Below are 20,064 nucleotides of genomic sequence, written 5' to 3'. Positions count from 1 at the left end.
TTGGTTAATCCTCACCGACTCCAGGAGAAGCGTTTAGCTTTGCGCCAAAAAATAAATTTACGATCCTGAAGCATAGTAACAAAGACCGCTTCTTTAAAACCACGTCTAGAAAGAACTAGGTGTTCAATCTCCAAGCAGTCAGCTTCAGAGAATCCAGATTTAGATGGAGGAAAATACCTTGATAAGAAGCTCCTCCAGATTTGGATGGAGGAAAAGGACCTTGAATAGAAGGTCCTTCCTCAGAGGTAACCACCAAGGTGTAAGAGATGACATCTTCACCAGATCCTGTAAGGCTAGGCAGGAGCTATTAGAATAAGACGCTCTCTGAACCGTACTTTGGAAGCTTGGCGATCTGACAAGATGCCATCAGATCCAGTTCTGGAACCCCCCCCACATGAGGGTTATCCTGGAGAACACTTCCGGATGGGGAGCCCACTCCCCGGGAAGAAAAGTCTGTCTGCTCATAAATCCACCTCCCAATTGTCCACTCCTGGAATGTGGATGGCAGACAGTAGACTATCGTGAGCGTCTGCCCACTGCAGAATGCAAGTCACCTCCTTCATATCCAAGGAAATCCCAGTTCCTCCCTGGTGGTTGATGTAAGCCACTAAGGTGATGTAGTCCGATAGGTATCTGATAAACCGGACTAAAGATAAATGAGGCCAAGCTATCAAGGCATTGAAAATTGCTCCCAACTCCAAGATGTTTATGGGGAGAGAAGACTCCTCAAGTCCCCAGGTCCTGAGCTTTTAGAGAGCCACAAACTGCTCCCCAGCAGTAGTCACAATCAACCCAGGATGTTCTCAGGAAGCAAGTGCCCTCAAACAGATGTTTCTGTGAAAACCGCCACGAGAGAGAGTCTCTAGGTAGGGGATACAGATCTATCCTCTGCGACAAATCTGAATGGTCTCCGTTCCAACAACTAAGCATGCATAATTGCAGAGGTCTCAGATGGAACCAAGCAAAAGTAAGGATGTCCATGAAGTAACCATCTGACCAATTACCTCCATGCATTAAGACACTGAAGGACGAATAGCATATTGGAGAGAAAAGCACAATGCAAGAAGATTAGAATTTCTGCCCTCCATCTGGAAATTCGTCAAGGACAGGGAATATGATAGTTCCTAAGCAACACACCCTTTTAGCTGGAACAAGGGAACTCCTTTCCAGATTAATTTTCCATTCGTGAAAACGTAGAAAAGACAATAACATCTCTGAAAGAGATCTTACCGGATAAAAGGATGACGCTTGAACAAAGATGTCATCCAGGTAAGGCGCTATCGCTATTCCCTGACATCTGACCACTGCCAAAAGAGCCCCCAGAACCTTTGAAAATTCTGGGAGCCGCATCGAGGCCAAAAGGAAAGACAACAAAACTGGAATTCTTGTCCAGGAAGACAAACCTCATACATTGGAAATGATCCCTGAGAAAGGGAATATAAAGATACGCATCCTTCAGGTCTAAGGTCGACATGAACTGACCCTCTTGGACCAAGGGAGAAATAGAACGAATGGTTTCCATTTTGGAGGACGGAACCTAGAGGAATTTGAAGAGGTACATGAGGACTAGGAAGGGACGAAAATGTCCCTCCTTAAATAGCTTGCGAGCACACAGTCAAGGTGAAAGGAGCTGCAGCTGGCTTCAAACCTTCCGCCTGCAAAGCAGCTAAGCCAACCATCAGGCTATTACGGATGGCTTTTGGAAACCACAAAGATTTGAATAAAAAAAACCTTGATCTTGTTCCTCTACAGAGTCTACAGGAACTAGAACACTCACTCCCAGGTAAGACAGGTCCTTAACGCAGATTCAGAAGGCCTCTCCTATATCAGATTTATTAGAAGGGCATACTGCATGGAAACCCAACAACCAGACCCGATTTGAAACTAAAAACCATCTTGCTTCCAAGGTGCCTTAGCTATCCACTAGGCCACAATGGCAAGTCTTATCATCCAAAGTTGACCGCAAGGCCAACGTCGGAAACCAAAGCAGGATGTCTCTGGATATGGCAACGGCCAGGTCACAGACAGAGAAACCATCTCAATATGAGAGTGAATATAATCTAAGATTCCTAGATCAAACCTGGAAAAAGATATACTAGTGTCTAAAAACACCAAAATATCAACTCAATATGAGTAAAATAAAATTTCTAAAAAAACAATATAGAAATAAATATAAAAGTGTCCTCAAAACACTAGCGAATAGGGTAAGAAACATGAAAACATGTCACCGACTTACTTAACAATTGCCTAAATATTCTGTACATAGAACCCCTACTGAGAAAGTAAGAGTCATATTAGTACATGAAGGAATCTAGGAACCTAGATCACTAAGTCACCATCCTTTATATATATAAAAAATAACAGTATAAAGAACCTTATAGAGTCCTAGAGAAAAACTAACTTAGGACAACAAATTAAGAACTTAAAAAAAGTTCTAAAAAAGCTTAGACCCTCTACTGAGGTCCCATATAATATACTCTAAATTAGAGTAAAAATAATAAGCATAGAAATACTAAAACATTTTGTAAATGGTACTTCATACAGAAAGGCTACAATTGCAGTGCAAGAAAATTCCACAAGATGGAACCAAACTCTTAAAACCAAGACTTTTACTGCATAAATGCAAAAAAGAATAGAGCAAAAATACACTCCGCCTCTATGATAACGATAAGACACATTGGAAATGTGAAAATGTACAATAAATAAATAAATAGAGACCGATAGAAGAGTAATAGGGCAGAATTTGAAAACACCTCATTCAAAATGAAGCTCCATGGGGGGGAGCTAACTCTTGAGCTGGATGGTCGCATATCTCAGCAGCTCCGGCTATATTACTTTTAAAAGTCAAGTTTGGCTACCATCCAGAATCTAACTCTTCAACAATATTGGCACATTAAAGGCCAAGGAGTCTTAACAGCCTGGTATTACAAGGAAAACACATCTTGGTGTCAACACTTTATTACTTAAGGGCTAAATTGCTTGGAGTCATCGGGAGAGGCCATTTCTCAGCCCACGTGGAGATCTGCCAGAGGAATCAGATCGACTCAGCGCTTTATTCCAGCTCCACTAAAATGTATTATTACTTTAATAGATTGGATGCCCTGCAGCAAGTTATCATTAATCCTAACTGAGACACAGAGAATATATAGCAAGTCAGCTAGGGTTATGATCATGGACACCCTCAGCAAATGGCAAGCGGAAATGTCCCGGCTGATCCGCAGCCATTTTTGAGAGATCGAAAGGAGCCTAATATCATTGATATCTGAAAGCCCTAACCTGCACCCTGAACGGTCTACACCACCTCTAGAATTGCAGTGGTTGCCTATTGAAAAGAGAGAGATAGAGAAGATAGTGTGGCAGCCATTAAGCGGACAGACTGCGTTCCTGAACCTAGACACCATGGAAAGAACCTACAAACAAAACGGGACATTGGACTTTACAGAGAGTCCCCTAGCGGTTACAGTAGTGGAAGGGTCCGGAGCAAAGCTGCCTGTATGTTTCACTCGGGGAGGTGCGGCCGGCCTCCCGGAGTGTAGTGAAGATATAGCTCCTACATTGTGTGATGTGAGGCACAATTTCCGACAGCAATCGGTAAGCAGTGGAGCAGGAGACTTGCACAGAGATCTTAACTGGATCATCCGAGCACAAATCCTACAAGGAACTTGCATGTTAACCCCTTGGCTGACTTACAAAAGGTCAACAAACTATAGGAAAAGCTCCACGATATTTATCCCAAACCAGCATTAAGCATTACTGGCATGGGATAGAATATCACACCTCATACAGCTAGATTAATATCCTACTTGTGAGAGGACTGACTGCGATTCTGTGAAGCTTATTTATTATAATCATTGACTATGTTGGCTAACAGGTCTCCAGACTTGGGAAGTGTGATAGTTACCTTACCTTGCTTGCAAAACATATGCACTAACTTTTATGAAGTTCATAGTTTGAGTCTCTTGTTTAACGTATTTCTACGTTATATTTATATATGCACAGATGAGACCTACTAATATGCACCTGGCCCGCAATTCAGTGTAAACACTGAAACTATACGTTTCTGCCAGAGGCTTACTGTAAGATCCTCTCATACAATGTTACTGGTGAACTTTCAATGCCAAGAATCTCTCTATTGAATATATATTTTGTTTGCATAAAGGGTGTTACAGTTGTTTATAGTTTCCAATGGTTCCTAATTAGATATTACAGGATTTGAGCTTTCATATATATTATTAGATTTCACATGGAAAGCAGTCGACTGACAGTTTTTACTGTTTATAAAATATATAAATACCGGGATGTTAGACACAATTATCTGTTAAGATGGTGGTGATGTTCTGAAGTCTGAGACTCATGTTTACCTTAAAGTGGCTTTCTATACTATCTAGGTTTGGAATTAACCTATTATAAGATATACAATCTGTTCAGGTGAAAAGCTGTGATATACTTAGACATTCATTATTCATATGAGCCCCTATAGGATATTTTTGCCAAATCTCCCACCCACACTTTGCCTACTGGATAGGCGCAGGAAAATATATCCTTGGAAATGTTACGTTACTTGTTTCTTTATCCTCCTTAAAATTCCCCTCAGTCAAAACTAATGTTTAGGGGTTCATTAGAGACCCTAGTTTACCAAGTTGGGATGAACACTATAAGTTGCCTAATCATAATTGCAGGGGATATATGATCCTAACTATATGTGAAAAACTAAAAAATGAGGTGCTACACAACTAGTTTATCTTTCTATACAGACCTATACATTTGGGATAACCCTTCTCCCTGATATTTTACATTACTTTATGATAGTGTTTATAGGATGCCCTATTTTGCATTATTTCTATGTTATTCTGTAATATCTGTGCATTTTGTTGTATGATAAGCTGGAGAAATGTTTTGCATTGATTATATGCTGTTTCATCTCAATAAAAAAATAAAAAAATAAAAATAAAAAATGAAGTTCCGTGGCTGATATGAACCGCCATGATGAAAAGTAATAAAAACGTACCACTTAAAATTGCAGCTCATTATATTTACAGCTGTTCTGCTAGGATAAAAAACCTAAACATTGTTACACTACCATAACAGCGACCGTGTAAACACACAGGGTCGATGCTGTAGAAATAATAAATCTCCCACTGGAGACCACAAACACTAAGTCCACAGGGCATAACAAAGAAAAAGGCACGCATTGCAATCGCCACAAACAGGGGTTAGACAGTTCATAAATAGGCTCGCCCAAGAAGGGCCGTTCTCTCAATGAAAATAAACCGCCATAACATGAATAAATGGCTAACATAAAACCCCCCCATAGTAGCGATATACAGAGCAGGCTCACATCGTCTCTAGATGGGAAAGACAAACATTATAAGCGCCAACAATGGCAATTTACTAGATGCATACCCTCCATAAAAATTGAAAGTCTACACAATCCGCTTATAGAAAGCTTCCTTGTATAACGATCCCCTTACTGTGCACTAGGATAGCCGAAGGAGGAAACAACTAACCGGCATAACGGCCAGAAACAAAAGTCAGAAACCTTCACAAATAACAGGTGCTCAAATTTACTGCGCAATAACAGTGCCAAATAAGCTCCTTACACAAAGAGAGGTTATAACATTAATATGAGCAATGACATAAAAACCCCATAAACACTGAGCATATTAACCTGCTCACCACAGATCCGTAACAATCTGCCTCCATGCAGAAAAAAGTTACACACTTTTACATAAGTCCAGAAATACTGCCCCCAAACAGGAATTAAAAAGGAGCACTGGCTACTTAAACTCTCACGCCAAAAATAGCTCTACAAATAAGGGATGAGGGAAATTCCAAGCCCAGAAATTAACAAACTTCACTGGAAGTCATAGTTTGAGGCCAATATATTACCCTCCCTCATTGCCCACCCTCACTGGAGGGAATTTAGCAAATAAAATAAAAAAGTCCCTCACCCCTATCATACCTCATTAGTCACAATCAATGGGAGCAATATACAGGGACTCATAGTTAGAAGTCTTCATTCTCATCAAATTCTGGTCTGAATGATTCAGTCGATCTCAGAAAGGGACCTGCAGTCAAAGAAAGAACAGAGTAACCAACCAAAAGTAAAGCAAATACTTCCTTGCCGCCTTTAAACTGCTAAAAGCCACCACTACTCTTACTCAAGAGATGGATGTGGAGCCAGTTAGACCCCAATCCTTGCTTGCAGGGAAAAGTACCCATAAAACGATTAATTTCTTCAGACACCAACTTCGCACAACCTCCATTGACAGAGGCAAAGAGAATGACTGGGGGTTATGGGTAAGGCAGTTACACTTAACAGCTTTGCTGGGGTGCTCTTTGCCTCCTACTGCTGGCCAGGAGTTGAATATCCCACTAGTAATTGGAATGATGTTGTGGATTCTTCATGTCATAGGAATGAAATAGTAGCACACACCTGAACTATACTGTGACAAAAATCCTGAGGTACCTTGTCAGAGGTTGGGTAGGAAGCTTTGCCTCATAAAGTGCTCTGGGATAATGAAAACCTCTGTGTTTGTAGGCCAACGCTTCCAAAGGAATAACCACCACTACATTGCAGTGATAATAAAAACATGTATTTTCTGAGCTTACTTTCAGAAAGGAGAGTTATCAGAAGCTTGAAGATATGAAGATAAGGGGACAGCAAGAAGCAAAGACAGACAAACTAATCATTCCTAATCCCTCAGTAAACTGTAGATAACTATAATTCTGCTGGCATCTGCACCTATGGTCTAATGTAAATAGATAGGAATTTGATGTGAATAATTCTAAGTAATTACTCTATCTTAAGCTTTCAAAGTTGAATAAAGTTGTTAAGAGGATTAATAACCAGAGCAGGAAGAAAAGTATCTGCATTGTTGGGAGCTAGGAACAGACTTGAACAAAACGTCAGGTGTTGTCACAATAAAACGTATAAGAATAGATGCTAACTGGAGCAGCTCCTAAACAGAGGCATTAAAAGAACAGAGAGCGTCCCTTATCTCCGGGGTGCAAAACTACCCACACCCTGGCATTCACATGACGTAGTACAGCAGTATACCCAGACCATAAGCATTCAATTGCTAAAGACCTCTACGCACCAGGACTATGGTCTTGGCTTGTGGTTGCAGTGTGTTGATCAAATTGACGATTGCCTCCACTCCTCCTGCCACTTCCTCAGCAGTGTTCTCATGGTTATTGGTCCCAATCCATATGACAACGACCTGCAAAAGAAAACACACAATGCCGGTCACTGCTTGTGCCAATCAGCTGAGCTCACAACAGATTATGCTACAAATGATAGTATGGGCTGGTGATGTAACTATATTCATGTACTACAAGCCAGAGAGAAGCATAAAGCACATGCACTCACACTCGTACAGCAGGAGGATCAAGCAGAAATAACATGTGCTCACAGCAACAACACCTTGCAAACAGAATGATGAGTCGTCAAGGCATCATCTGGCAAACTCTAGGACTAGATTAGAGAAGCAGACCTGGCTGATTCCACCACATTAGATGACAGCCTGCATTAATTGGTTACCTTCAGGTTCAGCAGATCATCAACCAGAGAGCCTAGTGACCATTATTCTGCTTACATGACTAACAAACCTATCCCCCCCATTACTATCTCACTTCATTGGGAATAAGATAACATATACCGCTAACTGAGAATAATGATCATCTGACTTCTAGAAGTCTCAGGAACAAATGGAAAAAAGGAAATTTATGCTTACCTGATAAATTAATCTCTTTTACGATATACCGAGTCCACAGATTTCATCCTTTACTTGTGGGATATATTCCTCCTGCTAACAGGAAGTGGCAAAGAGCACCACAGCTGCTATATAGCTCCTCCCCTAACTCCTCCCCCCAGTCATTCGACCGAAGGTATAGGAAGAGAAAGGGAAAGAACCAAAAAGGTGCAGAGGTGACTGAAGTTTAAAGAAAAAATAAATCCTGTCTAAAAATGACAGGGCGGGCCGTGGACTCGGTATATCGTAAAATAAATTAATTTATCAGGTAAGCATAAATTTCCTTTTCTTTTACAAGATATACCGAGTCCACTGATTTCATCCTTTACTTGTGGGATACCAATTCCAAAGCTTTAGGACACGGATGAAAGGGAGGGACAAGACAGGAACCTAAACGGAAGGCACCACTGCTTGAAGCACCTTTCTCCCAAATATAGCCTCAGAAGAAGCAAAAGTATCAAATTTGGAAAATTTGGAAAAAGTATGAAGGGAGGACCAAGTCGAAGCCTTACAAATCTGTTCAACAGAAGCCTCGTTCTTAAAAGCCTAAGTGGAAGCCACAGCTCTAGTGGAATGAGCCGTAATCCTTTCAGGGGGCTGCTGTCCAGCAGTCTCATATGCCAGGCGGATGATGCTTCTCAGCCAAAAAGAGAGAGAGGTAGCCGTAGCTTTTTGACCTCTACGCTTCCCAGAATAAACGACAAATAGGGAAGATGTCTGACGGAAATCCTTGGTCGCTTGCAAATAGAATTTTAAAGAGCGAACCACATACAAATTATGCAACAAACGTTCCTTCTTAGAGGAAGGATTAGGACACAAGGAAGGAACAACAATTTCCTGATTAATATTCTTATTTGAAACAACCTTAGGAAGGATTCCAGGTTTAGTACGCAAAACCACCTAATCAGAATGGAATATAAGATAAGGGGAATCACATTGCAATGCAGAAACTCAGAAACTCTTCAAGCCGAAGAAATAGCTACTAAAAACAAAAAACTTTCCATGATAACAGTTTAATATCTATGGAATGCATGGGTTCAAACGGAACCCCTTGAAGAACATTAAGAACTAAATTCAAGCTCCATGGCGGAGCAATTGTTTTGAACACAGGCTTGATTCTGATTAAAGCCTGACAAAATACCTGAACATCTGGGACATCTGCCAGACGCTTGTGAAGCAAAATTGACAAAGCAGAAATTTGTCCCTTCAAGTAACTAGCTGATAAACCCTTCTCCAATGTTCTTGGAGAAAAGACAAAATCCTAGGAATCCTAACCTTACTCCATGAGTAACCTTTGGATTCACACCAATAAAGATATTTACACCATATCTTATGGTAAATTTTCCTTGTGACCGGCTTGAGAGCCTGAATCAGAGTATCAATGACCGGCTCAGAGAAACCCCGCTTAGCTAAAATCAAGCGTTCAATCTCCAAGCAGTCAGTTGCAGAGAAGTGAGATTTGGATGTTGCAAAGGACCTTGAATGAGAAGGTCCTTTCTCAATGGCAGTCTCCATGGTGGCAGAGACGACATGTCCACTAGATCTGCATACCAGGTCCTGCGTGGCCAAGCAGGTGCTATTAGAATTACTGAAGCCCTCTCCTGTTTGATTCTGGCAATCACACGAGGAAGGAGAGGAAACGGTGGAAACACATAAGCCAGGTTGAACGACCAAGGAACTGCTAAAGCATCTATCAGTACAGCCTGGAAATCCCGTGACCTGGACCCGTAACGTGGAAGTTTGGCATTCTGTCGAGATGCCATCAGATCCAATTCCAGTGTGCCCCATTGATGATTCAACGTTGCAAACACCTCCGGGTGGAGTTCCCACTCCCTTGGATGAAAAGTCTGACGACTTAGAAAATCCGCTTCCCAGTTTTCTACTCCTGGGATATAGATTGCAGACAGATGGCAAGAGTGAGCCTCCGCCCATCGAACTATCTTTGATACTTCTATCATCGCTAGAGAACGCCTTGTTCCCCCCTGATGATTGATATACGCCACAGTCGTGATGTTGTCCGACTGGAATCTTATGAATTTGGCCTAGGCCAACTGAGGCCACGCTAGCAGCGCGTTGAATATCGCTCTCAGTTCTAGAATATTGATTGGTAATTGAGAATCCGCCTGAGTCCACACACCCTGAGCCTTCCTTGTGGATAGGGATGTGATGATACGCATCCTTCAGGTCCACCGTGGTCATGTATTGACCCTCCTGGATCATAGGCAGAATTGTACGAATGGTCTCCATCTTGAACGATGGGACTCTGAGAAACTTGTTTAGACACTTGAGATCTAAAATCAGTCTGAAGGTTCCCTCTTTTTTGGGAACCACGAATAGGTTTGAATAGAACCCCTGCCCTTGTTCCCGATCTGGAACTGGGCAAATTACACCCATGGTGTAGAGGTCTTTTACACAGCGTAAGAACGCCTCTCTTTTTGTCTGGTCTACAGACAATCGTGAAAGATGAAACCTTCCCCTTGGGGGGAAGTCCTTGAATTCCAACTGATACCCCCTGGGTCACAATTTCCAATGCCCAGGAATCCTGTACATCCCTTGCCCAAGCCTGAGCAAAGAAAGATCGTCTGCCCCCTACTAGATCCGGTCCCGGATCGGGGGCTGCCCCTTCATGCTGTCTTGGTAGCAGCAGCGGGCTTTTTGACTTGTTTACCTTTATTCCAGGCCTTGTTAGGTCTCCAGACGGCCTTGGACTGCGCAAAGTTCCCTTCCTGCTTAGTGGAGGAAGAGGAAGCAGAGGATGTTCCTTTAAAATTTCGAAAGGAACAAAATTATTCTGTTTACTCCTCATCTTGAGGGGCTTGTCCTGAGGTAGGGTGTGACCCTTACCTCCAGTAATGTCAGAGATTATTTCCTTCAGTTCAGGCCCAAATAGGGTCTTACCCTTGAACGGAATAGTCAAAAGCTTAGATTTAGATGATACGTCAGCCGATCATGATTTTAGCCATAACGCTCTACGCGCTACAATGGCAAAGCCTGTATTTTTCGCTGCTAATTTAGCAAGTTGAAAAGCAGCATCAGTCATAAAATAATTTGCTAGCTTAAGAGCCTTAATTCTGTCTAAGATGTCCTCTAAAGGTGCCTCAACCTTCAGAGACTCTTCCAGGGCGGCAAAACAAAAGGCAGCTGCAGTAGTTACTGGAACCATGCAAGCTATAGGCTGTAATAGAAAACCCAGGTGAACAAATATTTTCTTTAGAAGACCCTCTAATTTTTTATCCATAGGGTCTTTAAAAGCACAACTGTCCTCAATGGGTATAGTTGTACGTTTAGCTAAAGTAGATATAGCTCCCTCCACCTTGGGAATCAATTGCCAGAAGTCCCGCATGGTCTCAGATATGGGAAACATTTTCTTAAAACTAGGAGGGGGAGAAAACGGTATACCAGGTCTATCCAATTCCTTCTTAACAATTTCCGAAATTCTCTTAGGAACCGGAAAAACATCCGTGTAAGTAGGTACTTACAAATATATGTCCATTTTACACAATTTTTCTGGAGGAATCGTGATCGGGTCACAATCATCCAGAGTCGTCAAAAGCTCCCTGAGCAATAAGCAGAGGTGTTCTAATTTAAATTTAAAGGACACGAAGTCTGAATCTGTCTGAGGTACTAAATTTCCTGACTCTCCCTCAGACATGAAATCCCTAACCCCCAAATCAGAGAATTGGGAGTTTACATCGGAAATAGCTACTAAGGCGTCAGAGGGTTCAGTATTTGCATTAATATCTGATCTATGGCGTTTACCCTGCAACCTGGCAGTTTAGACAATACCTCTGTAAGGGTAGTAGACATGACTGCGGCCATATCTTGCAAAGTAAAAGAAGTAGACGCACTAGAAGTACTTGGCGTCGCTTGCATGGGCGTTAAAGGTTGTGACACTTGGGGAGAATTAAATGGCATACCCTGATTCTCTGCAGACTGAGAATCATCCTGAGGCCCACTTTCTTTATTTAAAATGTGATCCTTACAGTTTAAGGCCCTTTCAGTACAAGAAGGGCACAATGTAAGAGGGGGTTCCACCATGGCTTCTAAACACATAGAACACTGACTTCCCATGTCAGACATGTTGAACAGACTAGTAATAACAGCACAAGTCTTTCCCAATCTTTATTATATGTGAAAACAATTCAGCACAAAAACGGTTACTGCGCCTTTAAGAACAATTTTGTTGTTTTTAGAGCCGAATGTGCCATCGGATGTTGCACCACAAGCAAAAGGAGATTTAAATTTTAATTTCAGAAAATTAGGCAGGAAAAAAGAGATCTGCAGACAATTTTTAACTTAATGACTTCTGCACCTCGCTACAGCTCTGCTGTGGCGCCTACCTGCCGCCCCCAAAACCTGTCAAAACGATCCGGTCCCACTCCAAAGTACAGCCTCACAGTCTGGTTCCAACCGGAGCTAATGGCTGCTACCTCTCCAGAAAACTAACTGCGCACTGAAGTGCGAAATTAGGCCCCGCCCATCACGTCGGATGAGCCAAAACTACAGAAAACCGCATGGGAAGCGTTTCTCGAATAACATATGTACACACTGCTTCATTTTGCAATAAAAATGCCATGTGAACCCCACATAAAATATTAAACACAGCCACAATAAACCCCATAATCGTCTACCATAGGTTTCCTAGGCTGCCCCAGTGTCTAACCACATAGCCCATAAGTATCCCATGTTATTTAGAATGGCATAATAATACACAGGTTACCACAGTACCACCCTGTAATAAGGAATAGTGCTTACCCTTGCCCCGCATGGGGAATATGTCAGCCAAGTTCTGATATATCATGTCTCCTCAGAATGTAAATGACTGCACATACCTTGAAATTGCTTGCAGCAATAAATCGTTCCCCCATACTGAAGACTTCTCCTGTACTTCCTCAGCAACACTTGTGGGAACGGACATCGATCTTAGTTACTACTGCTAAGATCATCAGACTCAAGGCATGATTCTTCTTTCATATCATGCCAGAGTAAAAACAGTACACACCGGTACCATTTAAAATAAAAAATTCTTGATTGAAGAAAAACTAAACTATCTTTTTATCACCACATAAACTTTACCCTTCCTATTGCTATGCATAGGCAAAGAGAATGACTGGGGGGAGGAGTTATATAGCAGCTCTGCTGTGGTGCTCTTTGCCACTTCCTGTTAGCAGGAGGAATATATCCCACAAGTAAAGGATGAAATCCGTGGACTCGGTATATCTTGTAAAAGAAATAACTATATATCATGGTATTCTTCATGTTTTAAAGGATTCAATAAAGGTTTTTATTTTACGGAGAAGCTCGGATGTGATGCTACTACTACTTCCTGTTTAATGTTTGTTCCACTGCCATAGCTTTGCACCGCGTCAGCAGTGGATTTAGTTTCCTTCCTACTTCTTTTACTAAAGTCTATTAGAATTATATATAATTTGTCTCACAAAAGCTTCTATTCTTTAGCTTGTGACACTCAAACGTCAACCCCTCAAAATTGTAACATAGTAGATAAGATTGAAAAAAAGACAGAAGTCCATTAAGTTCAACCTATACAAATCTAATATACTTACAAAAAAGCTCCAGTTGAACTTAAATTAATCCCATTAAAAAGGTGACCCATTTAACACAAGCAGTCAAATCCCTGAATTCTGTTTCTAGCCAGAAATGTATCTACATTTTTAAATGTATATAAGGTATTGGCATTTACTACCTCCTCAGGTAAGTTCCACAGTTTTTACAGTAGGGTGACCATATTGCCACTTTAAAAAGGGACACGTGAAAAATACATGTCAGGGTTCTTATACAAAACATTTCTTTGAACAGCCCTGAAAACAGCCCTGACATGTATTTTTCATATGGGCAATATGGTCACCCTATCTTACAGTGAAAATACTTTTACGTTGCAAGAGATTAAATGTTATGTCCTCCAGCCTTAAATTGTGACCTCATGACACAAACAATTTTCTTGGAACAAACAGGGCTTCTGTCATCTTTGTATATGGGCCTTGAATATATTTATATAAAGTACATAGTACAATAAAAAAAAAAAAACTTTACAGTTTACTTCTATTTCAAAATTTACTTTTTTCTTCTGTTATTCTTCGCTGATAAGCAGGAGTGAGCATGTGTCTAGAACACTTTATGTTTTTTTGCAAGAATTATTCTAACATCGTGTGTATATATACGTGTGTGTTTGTATGGATAACAACATTTATGCTTACCTGATAAATTATTTTCTTTCTTGGCAGTGCAAGTCCACAAATTCATTAATTTACCTATGGGAAATACTTCACCTGGCCACCAGGAGGAGGCAAAGACACCCTCAACAAGGCTTTACATATCCCACCCACTTCCCCTACCCTCTCAGTAGTTCAAGTCGAGGATAAGGAAAATTAGAGAGATACAAGGACTCTCGCTACCAAGAAAGAGAAGAACTTATTAGGTAAGCATTAATTTTGTTTTCTTTCTAACGACAGTGAGAGTTCATGAATTGATTCATTTACCTATTGGAAACTAATACCCAAGCTGTAGACGACACAAAATAGATAGGGAGAGTTTCTAAGAACTAGGCACCACCGATTGAAGAACCTTTCTCCCATAAGATGCCTCTGCGAAAACATTAAAATAGAAACATTTTGTTAAATTATGTAATGAGGACCAAGTAGCAGCCCTAAAAATCTGTTCAACTGATGCCTCATTCTTAAAGGCCCAGGAAGAGGACACTGCACAGGGAGAATGTGCTGTAATTTTAAGATGAAGGCTGGTGGCCTACTTCTAAATACGCCATACAAGTCACACCTATGAGCCAGAAGGGTAGAGTAACAGTAGTGGCTTTGTGCCCTTTGCGCTTACCAGAATACAAAACAAACAATGAAGATGATTGATGAAAATCCTTGGTAGCATGAAGATAGAATTTGGGAGCTCTTATCACATCCAAATTATGTTACAACCTCTCCTTGGAAAATGGTGGTTTCGGAAAAAGTACACCCCTCACCACACCCACAATTCAGTTTAACGAATAGCCAAGCAGTGGGGTGATCAAGAAAGGAGTAGAAAGCATCAACAAAGGAAATTTGGAAATAATTGTGCTTTATAAAAAAAATCATAACCACCACAAAAAGGGTGGGCCTCATGGACTCTAGCCAATATGAAAGAAATGAATTTATCAGGTAAGTTCTTACATAAATTATGTTTTCTTTCATGTAATTGGCAAGAGTCCATGAGCTAGTGACATATGGGATATCAATACCAAAGATGTGGAGTCTTCCACTCAAGAGTCACTAGAGAGGGAGGGAATAAAAATAAAAACAGCCATATTTTGCTGAGAAAATTAATCCACAACCCAAAAAAATAAGTTTATTTTCATTTTTGAAAGAAAAAAACTTAAATCAAAAAGCAGAAGAATCAAACTGAAACAGCTGCCTGAAGAACTTTTCTACCAAAAACTGCTTCCGAAGAAGCAAATACATCAAAACGGTAGAATTTAGTAAATGTATGCAAAGAGGACCAAGTTGCCGCTTTGCAAATCTGATCAACTGAAGCTTAATTCTTAAAAGCCCACGAAGTGGATACTGATCTAGTAGAATGAGCTGTAATTCTCTGAGCCGGGGCCTGACCCGACTCCAAATAAGCTTGATGAATCAAAAGTTTCAACCAAGAAGCCAAGGAAATAGCAGAAGCCTTCTGACCTTTCCTAGCACCAGAAAATAAAACAAATAGACTGGAAGTCTTCCTGAAATCTTTAGTAGCTTCCACATAATATTTCAAAGCTATTACCACATCCAAAGAATGTAAGGATCTCTACAAATAATTCTTAGGATTAGGACACAAAGAAGGGACAACAATTTCTCTACTAATGTTGTTAGAATTCACAACCTTAGGTAAAAATTGAAAAGAAGTCCGCAAAACTGCCTTATCCTGATGAAAAATCAGAAAAGGAGACTCACAAGAAAGAGCAGATAGCTCAGAAACTCTTCTAGCAGAAGAGATAGCCAAAAGGAACAACACTTTCCAAGAAAGTAGTTTAATGTCCAAAGAATGCATAGGCTCAAATGGAGGAGCCTGTAAAGCCTTCAGAACCAAATTAAGACTCCAATGAGGAGAAATTGATTTAATGACAGGCTTAATACAAACTAAAGCCTGTACAAAACAGTGAATATCAGGAAGTATAGCAATCTTTCTGTGAAATAAAACAGAAAGAGCGGAGATTTGTCCCTTCAAGGAACTTGCAGACAAACCCTTATCCAAACCATCCTGAAGGAACTGTAAAATTCTAGGAATTCTAAAAGAATGCCAGGAGAATTTATGAGAAGAACACCATGAAATGTAAGTCTTCCAAACTCTATAATAAATCTTCCTAGAGACAGATTTACGAGCTTGTAACATAGTATTAATCACTGAGTCAGAGAAACCTCTATGACTTAGAACTAAGCGTTCAATTTCCATACCTTCAAATTTAATAATTTGAGATCCTGATGGAAAAACGGACCTTGAGATAGTAGGTCCGGCCGTAACGGAAGTGGCCAAGGCGGGCAACTGGACATCCAAACCAGATCCGCATACCAAAACCTGCGTGGCCATGCTGGAGCCACCAGCAACACAAAAGACTGTTCCATGATGATTTTGGAGATAACTCTTGGAAGGAGAACTAGAGGCGGGAAGATGTAAGCAGGTTGATAACACCAAGGAAGTGTCAGCGCATCCACTGATTCCGCCTGAACATCCCTGGACCTGGACAGGTATCTGGGAAGTTTTTTGTTTAGATAAGAGGCCATGAGATCTATCTCTGGAAGCCCCCACATCTGAACAATCTGAGAAAACACATCTGGATGGAGAGACCACTCCCCTGGAAGTCTGGCGGCTGAGATAATCCGCCTCCCAATTGTCTATGCCTGGGATATGCACCGCACAGATTAGACAGGAGCTGGATTCTGCCCAGGCAAGTATCCGAGATACTTCTTTCATAGCTTGGGAACTGCGAGTCCCACCCTGATGATTGACATAAGCCACAGTTGTGATATTGTCTGTCTGAAAACAAATGAACGGTTCTCTCTTTAGCAGAGGCCAGAAATGAAGAGCCCTGAGAATTGCACGGAGTTCTAAAATATTGATTGGTAATCTCGCCTCTTGAGATTTCCAAACCCCTTGTGCTGTCAGAGATCCCCAAACAGCTCCCCAACCTGAAAGACTCGCATCTGTTGTGATCACAGTCCAGGTTGGGCGAACAAAAGAAGCCCATTGAACCAAACGATGGTGATTTATCCACCATGTCAGAGAGTGTCGTACATTGGGATTCAAGGATATTAATTGTGATATCTTTGTATAATCCCTACACCATTGATTCAGCATACAAAGCTGTAGAGGTCTCATGTGAAAACGAGCAAAGGGGATCGCGACCGATGCTGCAGTCATGAGACCAAAAACTTCCATGCACATAGCCACTGAAGGGAATGACTGAGACTGAAGGAGCCGGCATGCTGCAACCAATTATAAACGTCTCTTGTCTGTTAGAGACAGAGTCATGGACACTGAATCTATCTGGAAGCCTAAAAAGGTGACCCTTGTCTGAGGAATCAAGAAACTTTTTGGTAAATTGATTCTCCAACCATGTTTCCGAAGAAACAACACTAGTTGATTTGTGTGAGATTCTGCAGTATGTAAAGACTGAGCTAGTACCAAGATATCGTCCAAATAAGGAAACACTGCAATACCCTGTTCTCTGATTACAGATAATAGGGCACCCAGAACCTTTGAAAAGATTCTTGGAGCTGTTGCTAGGCCAAATGGAAGAGCAACAAATTGGTAATGATTGTCTAGAAAAGAGAATCTCAGAAACTGAAAGTGTTGTGGATGAATTTGGATGAATCGGAATATGAAGGTATGCATCCTGCAAGTCTATTGTGGACATATAATGTCCTCGCTGAACAAAAGGCAGAATAGTCCTTATAGTCACATTCTTGAAAGTTGGTACTCTTACATAGCGATTCAACATTTTTAGATCCAGAACTGGTCTGAATAAATTTTCTTTCTTTGGTACAATGAATAGGTTTGAATAAAACCCCAAACCTTGTTCCTGAGGAGGAACTGGCATGATTAACCCTGAAGACTCCAGATCTGAAACACACTTCAGAAAAGCCTGAGCTTTTACTGGATTTACAGGGATGCGTGAGAGAAAAAATCTTCTCACAGGAGGTCTTACTTTGAATCCTATTCGATACCCTTGAGAGACAATGTTCTGAATCCAATGATTTTGGACAGATTTTATCCAAAAATCCTTGAAAAACCTTAATCTGCCCCCTACCAGCTGAGCTGGCATGAGGGCCGCACCTTCATGCGGATTTAGGGGCTGACTTTGGTTTCCTAAATGGCTTGGATTTATTCCAATTTGAGGAAGGCTTCCAATTGGAAGCAGATTCCTTGGGGAAAGGATTGAGTTTTTGTTTCTTATTCTGACGAAAGGAACGAAAACGGTTAGAAGCCTTAGATTTACCCTTAGGCTTTTTATCCTGAGGCAAAAAAACTCCTTTTCCCCCAGTGATAGTTGAAATAATAGAATCCAACTGAGAGCCAAATAAATTACCACCTTGGAAAGAGATAGTAATCTAGATTTAGATGTCATATCAGCATTCCAAGATTTAAGCCACAAACTCTTCTAGCTAAAACAGCTAAAGACATGGATCTAACATCAATTTTGATAATATCAAATAAAATGATTAGCATGTTGCAGTAAGCGAACAACGCTAGATATGTCAGAATCCAATTCGTGTTGCGCTAAATTTCCAACCAGAAAGTTGATGAAGCCGCAACATCAGCCAAAGAAATAGCAGGTCTCAGAAGATGACCTGAATATAAATAGGCCTTCCTTAGATAAGATTCAAGCTTCCTATCTAAAGGATCCTTAAAGGAAGTACTATCTTCCATAGGAATAGTGGTACATTTAGCAAGAGTAGAAATAGCCCCATCAACTTTGGGGATTTTTTCCCAAAACTCGATAGATTTTGCTGGTAAAGGATACAATTTTTTAAACCTTGAAGAAGGAATAAAAGAAGTACCTGGCTTATTCCATTCCCTAGAAATCATATCAGAAATAGCCTCAGGAATGGGAAAAACCCCTGGGGAAACCACAGGAGGTTTAAAAACAGCATTTAAACGTTTATTAGACTGAACGTCAATAGGACTGGTTACCTCAATATCCAAAGTAATTAACACTTCTTTTAATAAAGAACGCATATACTCTATTTTAAATAAGTAGATTTGTCAGTATCAATGTCTGAGGAAGGATCTTCTGTATCAGATAGATCCTCATCAGAAGAGGATGAATTATTATGTTGTTGGTCATTTGAAATTTCATCAGCTAAATGAGAAGTTTTAAAAGACCTTTTACGTTTATTAGAAGGTGGAAATGCAGACAAAGCCGTCATAATAGAATCAGAAACAAATTCTTTAAAATTTACAGGTATATCATGCACATTAGAAGTTGAAGGAACTGCAACTGGCAATGTACTATTACTGATGGAAACACTATCTGCATGTAAAAGTTTATCATGACAACTATTACAAATGACATTCGGTGGAATAATTTCTACAACTTTACAACAAATGTACTTAGCTTTGGTAGAACCGATGTCAGGCAGCAATGTTCCAGCAGAAACTTCTGAGGCAGGATCAGATTGGGACATCTTGCACAATGTAAGAGAAAAAAACAACATATAAAGCAAAATTATCTATTTCCTTATATGACAGTTTCAGGAATGGGAAAAAATGCAATAGCATAGGCCTCTGAAAGCAAAAAGCAAGAGGCAAACAAACAAGGGGTATTGAAATAATGAAAAAATGACCGGAAATGACACACTTGCGTCACTAATGACGCCGCCGTATGAAAGGTCTCGGCGTCACGTATGACGCCGGAAATGACGAAGTTGCGTCATAAACGTACTTTTTCGCGCCAAAAAAAATTTCGCTCCAAGAATGACGCAATAAAGTTTAGCATTTGACGCACCCGCGGGCCTAATACCCGCAATTACGAGAAGTAGTCAATTGAAAAAAAGACTAAACCCCCAGGTAAGAAATACATTTCTAAAAAATGTTTACATTCCCAAATATGAAACTGACAGTCTGCAGAAGGAAATACATGAACCTGACTCATGGCAAATATAAGTACAATACATATATTTAGAACTTTATATAAATGCATAAAGTGCCAAACCATAGCTGAGAGTGTCTTAAGTAAATGAAAACATACTTACCAAAAGACACCCATCCACATATAGCAGATAGCCAAACCAGTACTAAAACAGTTATTAGTAGAGGTAATGGT

At 40.6% G+C, this 20,064-nt stretch overlaps 1 protein-coding gene across 2 annotated transcripts in view; it reads right to left on the bottom strand.

Annotated features, from left to right (window-relative positions):
- PAFAH1B2 (platelet activating factor acetylhydrolase 1b catalytic subunit 2) overlaps positions 1 to 20,064 on the bottom strand; it is a 147,066-nt gene that overhangs the window by 34,763 nt on the left and 92,239 nt on the right. For both annotated transcript variants that reach the window (XM_053691387.1, XM_053691388.1), the window contains exon 5: positions 7,101 to 7,223. In XM_053691387.1, the coding sequence (XP_053547362.1) occupies positions 7,101 to 7,223 (123 nt within the window). The remainder of the gene's footprint in view (positions 1 to 7,100; positions 7,224 to 20,064) is intronic.

The sequence above is a fragment of the Bombina bombina genome, chromosome 8, assembly GCF_027579735.1.
Source record: "Bombina bombina isolate aBomBom1 chromosome 8, aBomBom1.pri, whole genome shotgun sequence".
Classification (NCBI taxonomy): domain Eukaryota; kingdom Metazoa; phylum Chordata; class Amphibia; order Anura; family Bombinatoridae; genus Bombina; species Bombina bombina.
Note: the sequence above shows the minus strand (reverse complement) of the source record. Positions and strands in the feature narration are given on the sequence as shown.